The sequence below is a fragment of the Ahaetulla prasina genome, chromosome 1, assembly GCF_028640845.1.
Source record: "Ahaetulla prasina isolate Xishuangbanna chromosome 1, ASM2864084v1, whole genome shotgun sequence".
NCBI lineage: Eukaryota > Metazoa > Chordata > Lepidosauria > Squamata > Colubridae > Ahaetulla > Ahaetulla prasina.
The window spans coordinates 177,065,459-177,078,986 of NC_080539.1; the positions used below are offsets into that span (position 1 = coordinate 177,065,459).

The window sequence follows — 13,528 nt, forward strand, 5'->3', positions numbered from 1 at the left end:
AAAGCCAACTGCTGGGAGATTAGTAGGCTTCCTTGTGCAGTTGGTTGGCCATTGTGAGAACAGACTGCTGCATCAGATGAGCCAGGGGTCCAATTCAGCAGAACACTGCTTATGTTCTTATAGCTTTTGGAATGGTAATGGCAAAAAAAAAACTTTTTTCAGTACTCTTAATGTTTTATTCCAATTTGCTCTCAGGTGCTCTTTTACAAGTAGTTATATGCTAAAAAGTAATGATACGTCAATATGAGGTAGCTGGAGAGATTGTAAGAATCTTGAAATAGACCCTCCCCCCCAAAAAATAGATTTCAGCATAATGCAAGTTGACTTTCCCACTGGGATTTTAGTGTTTTGCATGGGCAGAGATTTTATGACAATTATTTAACAAGGAGGACTCACATATATACTACCCACCTCAATCTGTTGAACTGTTAAATCCAGGAATGTATTCTCATTCCGTACACCAATGAGACTTTTGGGGCCTTTACATCCCATACTGGTGCCCAAGCCACCGTTAAGTTTCACCACAACTAACTTGTTCAAAACTGAAGCAATGCTATCAGGTATTCCTCTTGCTTTTATCTTCTCATACGGCTGAATCTGAAAGGAAAGCAATGGTGATAAGCATGTTAGAATAACTATACTGTTTATAATATTTTATTGTAAAAAAGAATTGCAAAATAAAACAAGCAGTAAAAATTTAAATTTTGGCTTTGGCTACACAAGACAAAATATTCATCCAGACAGCATTGCAGTATTGTCTATATTGGTGAAAGCAATCCAAAGACTGGTTGCTGTTCTTTCCAACCACTGTGTTTGGTTACTGTCTTGAAATACTCTCTCCCCATTTGCAAGCAACAAGTTTACATTTATTTATTTATTTATTATTATTTAAATTTGTATACCGCCCTTCTCCCGAAGGACTCAGGGCGGTTCACAGCCAAGTAAAAATACAATACTATAAATACAAATTAAAATACAGTTAAAAAACTTATTAAAATTGGCCAGAATTAAAATTTAGAACTAAAACCCATTAAAACACTAACCCAGTCCAGCGCAGATGAATAAGTAGGTTTTAAGCTCGCGGCGAAAGGTTCGGAGGTCCGGAAGTTGACGAAGTCCTGGGGGGAGTTCGTTCCAGAGGGCGGGAGCCCCCACAGAGAAGGCCCTTCCCCTGGGTGTCGCCAGACGACACTGTCGCGCCGATGGCACCCTGAGGAGCCCCTCTCTGTGAGAGCGCACGGGTCGGTGAGAGGTATTCGGTAGCAGCAGGCGGTCCCGTAAGTATCCCGGCCCTATGCCATGGAGCGCTTTAAAGACATTCACCAACACCTTGAAGCGCACCCGGAAGGCCACAGGTAGCCAGTGCAGCCGGCGCAGGATAGGTGTCACTCGGGAGCCACGAGGGGCTCCCTCTATCACCCGCGCAGCTGCATTCTGGACTAACTGTAGCCTCCGGATGCCCCTCAAGGGGAGCCCCATGTAGAGAGCATTGCAGTAGTCCAGACGAGACGTCACAAGGGCGTGAGTGACTGTGCACAAGGCATCCCGGTCTAGAAAGGGGCGCAATTGGCGCACCAGGCGGACCTGGTGGAAAGCTCTCCTGGAGACGGCCGTCAAATGGTCTTCAAAAGACAGCCGTTCATCCAGGAGAACGCCCAAGTTGCGCACCCTCTCCATCGGGGCCAATGACTCGCGCCCGACAGTCAGCCGCGGACTCAGCTGACTGTACCGGGATGCCGGCATCCACAGCCACTCCGTCTTGGAGGGATTGAGTTTGAGCCTGTTCCTCCCCATCCAGACCCGTACGGCTTCCAAACACCGGGACAGCACTTCGATGGCTTCATTGGGGTGGCCCGGTGTGGAAAAGTACAGCTGAGTGTCATCAGCGTACAGCTGGTACCTCACACCGAAGCCACTGATGATCTCACCCAGCGGCTTCATATAGATGTTGAACAGAAGGGGCGAGAGAATCGACCCCTGCGGCACCCCACAAGTGAGGCGCCGTGGGGTCGACCTCTGCCCCCCCGTCAACACCGTCTGCGACCGGTCGGAGAGATAGGAGGAGAACCACCGATAAACGGTGCCTCCCACTCCCAATCCCCCCAACCGGCGCAGCAGGATACCATGGTCGATGGTATCGAAAGCCACTGAGAGGTCTAATAGGACCAGGGCAGAGGAATAACCCCTATCCCTGGCCCTCCAGAGATCATCCACCAACGCGACCAAAGCCGTCTCAGTGCTGTAACCGGGCCGGAAGCCGGACTGGAACGGGTCCAGATAGACAGTTTCCTCCAGGTGCAGGGGGAACTGATATGCCACCATACTCTCTACAACCTTCGCCGCGAAGCGAAGGTTGGAGACTGGACGATAATTACCTAAAACAGCCGGGTCCAGGGAAGGCTTCTTGAGGAGGGGCCTCACCACCGCCTCTTTCAAGGCGGCCGGAAAGACTCCCTCCAACAAGGAAGCACTCGTAATCCCCTGGAGCCAGCCTCGTGTCACCTCCTGAGTGGCCAGCACCAGCCAGGAGGGGCACGGGTCCAGTAAACATGTGGTGGCATTCAATCTACCCAGCAACCTGTCCATGTCCTCGGGAGTCACAGGGTCAAACTCATCCCACACAACATCACCAAGACCGCCCTCAGACGTCCCGTCCGAATCGCCACAATCTTGGTCCAGACCGTCCTTCAGCTGAACGATTTTATCGTATAGATAACCGTTAAACTCCTCAGCACGTCCCTGCAACGGGTCATCCCGCTCCCCCTGGTGAAGGAGGGAGCGGGTCACCCGAAACAGGGCAGCTGGGCGGTTATCTGCCGGCGCAATGAGGGAGGAGGCGTAGCAACGCCTCGCTTCCCTCAGTGCCACTAGGTAGGTCCTAGTATAGGATCTAACTAGTGTCCGATCAGCCTCTGAACGGCTGGACCTCCAGGAACTCTCTAGGCGTCTTCTCCGGCGTTTCATCCCCCTCAGCTCCTCGGAGAACCAAGGAGCCGGTTGGGATCTACGCCGGGTCAGAGGCCGCAAAGGCACGACACGGTCTAAAGCCCCAGCCGCAGCCCGTTCCCAGGCTGCAGCTAGTTCCTCTGCCGTGCCGTGAGCCAGACCCTCAGGAAATGGCCCAAGCTCCGTCCGGAACCTCTCTGGGTCCATCAGGCGCCTGGGACGGTACCAACGTAATGGTTCCGTCTCCCTGCGGTGTTGGGTAGCGGTCAGAAAGTCCAGGCGAAGGAGAGAGTGATCTGACCATGACAAAGGTTCAATGACTATTTCCTTTAAGTCCAGATCTCTCAACCACTGACCAGAGACAAAAATCAGGTCCAGTGTGCCACCCCCGATGTGAGTGGGGCCATCCACTACTTGAGTCAGGTCCAAGGCCGTCATGGAAGCCAAGAACTCCCGAGCTACCGTCGATGACGAGCCGGCAGATGGCAAGTTAAAGTCCCCCATGACTAAAAGTCTGGGGGTCTCCACCGCCACCCCGGCAAGCACCTCTAGGAGCTCGGGCAGGGCAGCTGTCACGCAGCAAGGAGCCAGGTACGCGACCAGCAAGCCCATCTGACATCTATGACCCCACCTCACAAAGAGGGATTCACACCCGGCCATCTGAGGTACAGTGGTCTCCCTCGGCTCTAGACTCTCTTTGATCACAACCGCCACCCCTCCACCCCTACCCTGGGCCCTCGGCTGATGGAATGCACGGAAACCCGGTGGGCACATCTCAACCAGGGGCACACCCCCTTCATTGCCCAACCAGGTCTCCGTAACGCCTATAATATCCGCGGCACCCCCCTGAATTAGATCATGTATTAGGGGGGCCTTATTGGCCACGGACCGTGCGTTGCATAACATCAGACGAAGGCCCAGGCTCTGAGGGTCCTGACCATCCGGGGAACGGGTAAAGTTAGGGGGATCGGGGCACGCGATCGCCTGCATACATCGAACGCGTGACCCCCTATGTCGATACGATCCCCCCCTTCCGCCATATCTGCCCCTCCCACTTACCGTGCCAATAGACTCACCCTCACACAAAGGAACACCCTCCCCCCCCATTTGATAATCGCCACGAGCATGCGCTGGAACTGGTTTCCCTCCCGACGGGCTACCCCCATCACCCGCCCTACCCCTCCCACCCCTTAAAAATGCCCTGTCTAAAAACCCCCAAAGGCTCTTTCTTCTCGCATGCCACCTCTGTGGGTCCCAAGACACGTCATTGAGGCCGGCCCTTGGTAGCGATATGGGCCATTCCTGCGAGGCGGGGGCACCTCGCAGGTGCAAGAGTTCACGTGCAGTGTAGCGCATAGGAAAGTGCGAATCGGCGAGGGATGCTAAGATGGTAAAATCCCAAAGTAATAGAAATGGTGAATCTTCCAGCGGGAGTCCAGTTGGTCAAAGGACAAATGGAGCAGGAAGCGGATAGCGATGACAAAACAGGAACAGACAGGCCGACAGTCTCCATAGCGTGCCTATGGGGAGCAGTTCTACAATAGGTCTTAATCAGGTAGACGTGGCTAGCGGTCTGCCCGAGTCCCTAGACCAGTCCGAGCTCAGTACATTAAGTACTGAGTGGCTGCAGAAGTAAAACTAGGTAACCAAAACTGATTCAATAAATCTTATTACAAACATACATTGAACACGAGAAAAGATGATGCTTTAAGGAACCTTATATATTTATTAATCCAATTCCTGGACTGATTTTTTTAGAAGCCCCCTTTAATGACTCAAAGGTAAGTGATAGATATTGTTGAGGATACTGACATTTTATCTTTAGGCAAACTGATATCCTGATACATCATGGCTGTTGGCTTTTATTCCTTCAAATCAAAACCCAATTCCTTTGCATTGCTTAGTGTAAACGTCTTCAAAATCCTTGGGTAAGTCAGAACATGATATTTAAAAAACAATGATATCCACAAGAAATTGGTGATTCACATCATGCTGCAACTTACAGAATCTTCTGGAGGTCTTTGAATCTTTCCCCAGTCTACTGATGGTCCTTTTTCTTGCAAGAATCTGTGAAAGAGCTTTTGAAATCCTTCCAGGTCCTTTTTAGTGTGCTGAAAAAGGCAATTGAAACAGATTTTTTTAAACTTCTGCTAAGCCTTATGCAAAACAGCATATTGTAAAATGTGAGGCAACAGAAATAGAGCCATTTCTCTTTCATTTTTGAGAGGAAAAATTGGAAATGTTGCATAAAATTAAAATATATCAATACTTATTTTAGCACACTGTTTTTTATGTTATACAGTGTAACATATACCATAACTTACTTGATTTGGTCAGGGAAATATATTTATTGTTTATTAAATTGATATGCTGCCTATCTCACTATCTGCAGTGAATAAAGCTGAAAAGTATAGTTTATTCAGGCAATAATTATAAATTTCTTGTTTAGCAACCACAAGTGAATCTGTCAACTTGATCATTAAGCGAACCAATCACTAAATGAAACTATGTCTCTAGTTATGATCTTACTCTAGCTTTGCTTTGCTTTGCAAATCTGTGAAAGCTGTAAAATGCAGCCATAAGGTTACTTTTTTATCATTTTGTAACTGCAAATGGTCTCTAAACAAGGACTATCTGTAGTTATAGAATTATTTTTAATTTTTTATTTCAAATGAGCAAGGCTACATGTTACTAGATTCTAAAAAATGTAGCCATTTTTTTATATTCTTAGAAGAAGCAGGCAAACAAAACACAGAAAAGGTATTATCAAAGATATATTAGTGCAAAGAAATCAGTGTGTTAGAATTCTATGCTTCATTGCCTCAAACAATATAGAAGGCAGTAATTTTTTAAAAGCTAAGAAAAAGGAAGGCATCCAAGGCTCAAAATATACTTTTGCATATGTATGCCTGCGTATATGTAATCAGCTTATTTTTCTGAACTGGAATATAATATCATCATTATCAGCAGTTTCTATTTCTATGTCTTCGTTTTCAACATTTGCAAGTATCATTGGAAACTGAAGATATCACTGAAAGCTATCCTTTCTTATGCTAGTTTATTTCTGGGTTAAATATGAATATTTTCAAATATGTAACAATTACTTGCATACCTAAACAATTTGTATACCATTTTTAAAAAAAATAAAAACATTGTTTCCTCTTTTTTCTATTTCTTCCTCCCATTGCTATGCAAGACAAAGTGAATGCACAAGAATTTTCTTATCAACAGTTATTGCACTAACCATCATAACTTTTTAGCATTTCACACATATACTTGCTACAACATACTCCTTAAAATTCACTTGGTATAACTTTATTTATAAATAGTTTTTATGTATCTATTACTTCTTGTCCCTCTACCCTATTGTTGGAGTTGTCATGCTTGCCAACTGCTTAGGATGTTTCAAAGTATAAAATCAAGAAGTGTCAACAAAAGATAACAAAGGTGCTGAAGGCAAAACAGATAAGCACAAAAAGTATAAAAAAAATATTTTATTATGTATCAGTTTATCTATCCCAAAATTGAAAGAATGCATAGAAAACTGCTTTCTAACTTATATTGTTTAATATTATTACATGTAATCCTAAAGGAGACATCATGTTTAAGAACAATGAAACTCTTGAAGTGGCTGCACTTAAAATTCCTTTGTTTCTCTGATAAATTCCAGAACATTTGCCTAGATACTGTACTGTACTGTAATTCTGAACATTACAAAAACAGGATCTATTCAAGAATATACTGTAATTTTGTTTTAGTCCTAACCTGTAGTTCATTCTGTGGTGCAGTTCCAAGTATTTTATCCAGTTCCATTTTCATAGAATATTCCAGTTCTTGCCTAATAGCTTCCTGGAATGGGGAGGTACCAGCCTGAGACATCGCTTTGCTAAAATCTTAAAAAAGAAACAGAGACAATTTTCATAGACATCATAGAGAAACAAAATGCTTAACCATGAAACATGTTAAACTGTACTGTACTTAAAAGCAGCATGTATTTTTGTATATTTGCATTTTGTTAGTCAATCAATGGGTCAAATGACGATACATTCCACTTTTGTGCTTGTTATTAATTAACTAGTCATGGGGGGGAAAATCTCCAAATAATAGCTATTCTTTTTCTAAATGGTCAGACTGTTCTGCAGTTGAACAGCTGAGCATTACTGATTTGCCAAGCAATACAATCTTCCTTTCACAAAATTATGTCATACAAAAAAAATGTAGAAATTTGGTGATAAACTCTAGTAATTTTTCTGTATACCTCAGCTATCTCCCTTAGTGTTTTCTGGCTCAAAGGTTCAGTTATTACTAAGCAACATGAAGTGAACTGCTACATATTTCTTATCTGCTTACAGAACTTTAGTTTTAAAGGCACTTATTTTACACATGCAAAAATAACATGAATTATTAGGAGGTTATACTTTTAAGTACAAGATTCTAGATGGGGGGGGGAATCTGATAATTCTTCACCATTAAACAGAAAATTAGTCAAAACCAGCTGTCATACAGTATAAAAACAATCCAAAATATCAATCATCATAAATCAGCAGTAGCATTTTCTTTCACTTTAAAAAATGTATGTTAAATAAACAAAACATAGTGATTTGCTTTTCCCTAATGTACTGTAACGTATCAAATCAAAAACTACACTACAAACTTTTAGGTAACTAACTCTTCATGGGGGAGGGGGGGAATAAATAAATAAACCTTCCAGAACTATTCAATTTCAACCCATTCAGTTGAAGTTATCTGTCTCCCTGATCATCTCCATTCAATCACATGGAAAAATGATTTTTAAATGCAGTTGGCTCTGTCTGGTTAAATGGTTACATAAAAGGAACTATACAATCCACAATGAATATCCCAATCAAATTCTAAGATGACTCTAAAAACATTGCCAATTATTGTGGGAATTAAGAAATGGTATCTCAAAGCTAACAGGACAACAAGCAGGTATCAACTAAAGCAACGATATAAAATCACAGTAGCTATGTATTTTGGGTTATTATTTTTACCTATTCAAGTCAAGACTGCTGAAAAATGAACATATTGTAATTCAAAATTTACAAAACTGCTCAGAACACAATACAATATTAACTGATTATATTTGTCAGGTCCCACACTGTTACTATTGGTTCAAGAATATACATTTTTCAGGATTGTATAACAACATGTTTCCCAGATCTGGGAAGTTCTCAATTCTCAGTTCTCAAAGAGGAAGTTCTCTTTCTTCCTATGCTTTTTTTTTTTTAATGAAGCACTATATTTTGCTTTTCTAGGTTTTTTTATAACAGACTGAGTCAGACTGAATCAACAGATTACTTTAAAATAATTTAAATCATTGATAGCATCAGAAAAAACATGATTATTTTTGCATTAAAACTCTATAAAAATTAGCGTTATTTCATTTCATGTCATTTTAACTCACCCAACATTATTTATAATAAAAAGAAACTTACGGAGAAATACAGTACATTATTACTCACAGAGAACTGATTTTTCTACACACTAGTTCTGCTTTTCTAAGGACTATTTTTTAAGACTATTCCAGTTCAGTATAAAAGCATTTCCAGGTTTTGCGATAATGGCCTAAAGCATTTTTAATTATTTGTAAATAGTTTTAACTTGCTTAACAAGGTTTCTTATATTAGAACACATATCATATTTTCCTATTTTAATTCTGTCATATGGCTTGTACTAGCTATTTTCCTACTAAAATATTCTTCAGTTCTCTCTTGCAGGATACCATAATACATTTATATATATTAAAAAATTCAAAGTAACATGAGTGGACTGCCATTTATAAAGAAACTTCAAACTTGGTATGTGGGTAACAGAAAACTAGACATGAACGTATGAATTTTGAATAGATGTGAAGAACAGTGATTTTCCACTGTATCTGACCAAAGTGAGAATAATTTGTTGCAAGAAGTGGCTGTTATATTATAGCTAAATATTTAATATTAAACACTGTAGGAAAAGAATGTTGTTCTACAGTATCCAAAAATTAGGAATCTGATAAGAACTTTTCAGACCAATAAATTTAATTAAGACAATTAATTAAGATATTTCATGACCTGCAGCTTATTACATCATACTCCAATACATTTGACAGTTGAATCTGAAGACACTAAAAATTATTAGACTAAAAAGGAGTGATCGGACTTCTTCAATACAGTACTAATATCAACCTGTTGTAGCTTTGTTAAAAAGGCTAAAGTTTTGTACCTAAAGTTCTAAATTAAATCCTTCACAGAATTATAAATTCTTAAGTTTCTTCAAGTAACACATATCCAAGTTAAACATTCTTGGAAACTGATTGATAATGATAATATAAACACCACCACAGCTTATAGTCAATGGTTTTTGTCTGCTGAGAAAGAAGTTCCAGAGTATGGAGATCCAAGTCATGATTGTCCCAAAGTGGCTTTTTCAAAAGGCAACTGGACTTTCTTTCTGTTTTTCCTTGAAGACGTTTTGCTTCTCATCCAAGAAGCTGCTTCATTTCTTACACTAAACCATAGGAGTAGTACTTATACTAATGGAGTAAAGTCGTATTTTCCAGTCTTTGAAATCTGCTCCAGAGTTTTGATGGACCATCAAGAGCAGATGAAAAGTTATAAAAAATACAGAAATAGCCGATCAAGAAGTACCTTTCACAAAAGCTCCACTCATATAACAACAGAGGTAGAGCACCTTGTTATCAAAGTAGCACTTTCATTCAACAAGTAAATCTTCACAAACAAAAGGCATTCTAATAGTTTTCTATATGTAACTCTGTATGTACCATAGTTAACACTAAAAGTACATCAGCTAAGAATAATAAATGCAAGATCTCCACCTACAACATTTTGCCACTTAAACCAGTTATTAAAGCTAATCCTAATCGTTAACTATTGAAACTTAATTATAAATATCAAGGCTGGAAGGATCAGATTGTTTTCAGATTGTAAAAATACAATTGCTTAATATTTTAACTGCACTGAGCGCATGTGTCACATACTAATGAATCATGTTCCTCATTATAAAGATAGATTTCTTCCCTAAGATGATTCCTTCCAGATTTGTTGGATTTCCGGCTCTCAAGATAGCTAGACATAATGAGGGTTGAACACCCTTTACTGCTTCTGGGTTTGAAAGGCTGATATCTTAGGTTTGAAAAGAGTACGTTCATTAGTTTTGGAAGCAGGTTTGCTATATTCATACTTGAAAATCGTTAGGGGAAACACCTATAAAGTATATTATCCCAATTTTAAAAAGAAACATTTAAATTCAACTGCAGATGTCACAGTGAATACGTTTAGTTTTGTTTTGGGTAATGAAATGTATTTTAATTTCATTGTAAGTAGAACCAGCTTTCTTTCTTAGTAGCTTACACAACATATTTATGCCCCCGTCTCACAAAAATAACCCTGGAAGTTACAACCACTGATAAAATGATCTTAGAACGAGGTTTATTTCAACTGTTTGCCTTCCCTACTGCTTTTGCCAAACTGCATGTCTCATTTCAAATGTAGCAATAAAACGATGACGCTCTCATTGCCCGATAGGATTAGCAAATTAGTGATGCAGGCAAGTAAAAAAGTTTGAAGAAATCTGGGAAAACAGACTTGCTTCATCACAGCTATTGCAAAAGTTAACACTGTACTCAAGAAAATATAGATTTTTTAAAAAAATTACATCCAGACAATGGAGCTCAGGTACAAACAAACAAGGTAAGAACTTTTCAACCATCCTACATTTAGTAACAAGCTCTTGAGAATAAAACAAAAGGAAAAGGACCATCTTGAAGAACTAATTTTGAAATAAATAATAAAATTGTGAAACACAGAAAGATAAATATTTCTGTCTCTTTTAGAGATCCCACATTCAGTCTGCTTTATCTATTTCCAGATCATAAGGAAAGAACTGGCACAGCTCACGCTGCAGATGAAATTCTGGAGGTATTTCTAATGGACTCAACTGGATAGCAAAGCAGTATGGCTCCAATCAAACGTTCAAGATATTTTCATGCTTTTAGTGCCATTCTTTACCCTTAGTGAAAGGAGGCATACAATACTGGTACGAAATTGGACAAGAGAGAGTTATGCTACCTTGACTTTTTAGTTAAAACAAAGAAATATGACTCTTTTCTACTGCTTTCAAATACAACTAAATTGTGAACAAAGAAACTACTTATTATAAAACTGCCTTTCTAAAAGTCCATTTTGAACCTTGTTTTTCCCCACTAAACAAAACTGCACTTTGATAAATGTTGCATGAGACAAGATTTTGTTTACATTCACACCTGTAAGAGAAGGAAATGAAACAAGTACAGCATATGAAAGTACTACAAGTACTGCAGTACTATGCTAATCAGCCTGGTTTATAGTCCTAGCTTGTTAAAAAAAACCACAGCACAGGATTATATTTCTGACTCTATGGTGATTTTAAATGGACCCCAAAGGATGGGTATTGAATTACAATACATGAGATGGGGGAGGATGTGGGGTGGGGGAGTGGAGAAGGAAAACAATGGTGAGGCTAGAGAAAGGAAAGCATACACCTAGTTACAATCTAGAATTGTTTGGTCAGACTAGGGACAGATAACCCAAAATTGGATTAAATATATATGCTGGGCTTCAATTATCAAAATCTTTTGCCATGATTCATGCTAACTGGGACAGATGGGAGCTGAAATCTGGCCACATCAAGTTCTGTATCACTGCTGTAAATTTTATTCAAATGTATTAAAATTAAGTAAGTAGATAGAACAACACATCTTGCCATATTAAAAGTACAGAATCTAACTGGGACTGAGGGATACCCAAGGATGAGAAAAGAAAAATATGTATCTAGAACAGATGTAAGGAACATGACAAGGATCATAGTTGTGTTTACAGTGTATCTCATGGTACAAAATCTGAAACTGGGATCCAGTTTCCAGTACTTTACATATAATTTAGGTGGGTAGTACTATCCTTTTCCCTTTTACTTAAACAGACAGCTTGCGGACTATTGCTCTAGGACAGAATCCAAGTTCTCTTGGACAGGTGGGTAGTGTCAACAATATACTCTATTCCATTTTAATTTAATTCCATTTTAAACAGTTTTATTTAATCCATTTTAAATATATAGTTATAATCTACAGTATATGGATTTAGAAATTCTACCATGGACCTACATAATTTGCTTTAGAAATGTATAAGAAATTATGACTGGATTATGTATTGCTGAAAGATGTTCAATATTATTTCTGTGCAGCACCACCTCTTCAATTCTGCCACTTTCCTGTTAATAATAGAAATATATGGACCATAGACTTGCATACCCACTACCTAAACATTTAAACATCAAACCTGTGCAAATGCATTAATATGTACTGGCTTTAAATATTTTAGATTTATCTCTTTATTCAGTGTATATAAACAAATAAAATTATTTCACATAGACAACACTTTTTAGTTTTAACTTAATTAGAGTGGCCTAGATCTTCTAAGTGATAATGTGATTTTCTGACAAAGCTCATCTTTGATAATATGAAAAGCTTAGCAAAAGGATAGAAAGTTGTAGTGTGTTAAATCCCTTTCCACGACCCTAATTCATCCTAAAATTATATGCCAACATTGGGGGGGGGGCAAAAGAAAAGTACCATTTTATTTCACAGTAACAAAATGAAAAAAAGCATGTAAGATATTGCATACATTTAAATGCATTAAAAAGAAAAGTAAGATCTACTGACCTTCCACTAAAAATGCTAGATAGTACAGAAAAGTGCTTTGTTACATTCTGGCCACGAAAGTTTAAGCTTATATCAGCAATTACTAATATCTCTGTTTACAACAACATAATCTATGAATGTAGGAGAAATATAAAAAATACCATCTATAACCAAGACTACCTTTTATGTGAGGAATGTTGTATTATAAAACAGACACATTTAGAAAACATAATGAAATCCATTTTTATACAAAATGGCCTCCTCCAGTATTGGACTTAAAAAATAGCAACACCAAATGTTAAAATAACATTTATTGGTAGGGGTTGTTTTTGTTTTGCTGTGTAGAGTTCATTAGATCACTTTCAAGGAGTCTATTTTAAGTCAGTCATGTCAGTAGTGCTCAGCTTTTCGCTCAGTCGTTACAAAGTTTATTCTGTATTTATAATCAACCAGGTATATTCACACTCCACTGGCAGTAGTACTCAGAACTAAACTGCTACCTGGTTTTCTATGTATTGCCTATTTGAAATAATCTACACATTTTCCTAATACTGAAGGCTTCATACAGTATATTCGGTTTGTGGCATAAAACAGAGATGAGATTATTTCCATGAAACAAGCACACTATTCAAATATTTCCTTGTCACAGCAATGCATCAGTCATCAAGCTAAAATGTTTGCTTGTGGGCAATTTCACAATACAGGGTTTTCAAACCACGTATACAGACATACACGGCCATAAAATACTTAGGAGAAATGGAGCTTTAATAAACACTTATGTCACCAGTATGTTTAATGATAAACTACTCAGTACAGACCCTTCTTTAATTTAGCAGAGGACAAGCAGCTCCAACTGCCTCAGTCTAGTTTTAGTCTCTTTTTTTA

General features: G+C 39.4%; 1 protein-coding gene across 2 annotated transcripts in view; it reads right to left on the reverse strand.

Annotated features, from left to right (window-relative positions):
* Positions 1 to 13,528, reverse strand: part of UGP2 (UDP-glucose pyrophosphorylase 2) — a 43,189-nt gene continuing 29,661 nt past the window's right edge. For both annotated transcript variants that reach the window (XM_058182580.1, XM_058182588.1), the window contains 4 exons: positions 6,712 to 6,839; positions 4,950 to 5,057; positions 412 to 597; positions 1 to 123 (listed from right to left, as the gene is read on the reverse strand). In XM_058182580.1, the coding sequence (XP_058038563.1) occupies positions 118 to 123; positions 412 to 597; positions 4,950 to 5,057; positions 6,712 to 6,839 (428 nt within the window). In that variant the 3' untranslated portion in view covers positions 1 to 117. The remainder of the gene's footprint in view (positions 124 to 411; positions 598 to 4,949; positions 5,058 to 6,711; positions 6,840 to 13,528) is intronic.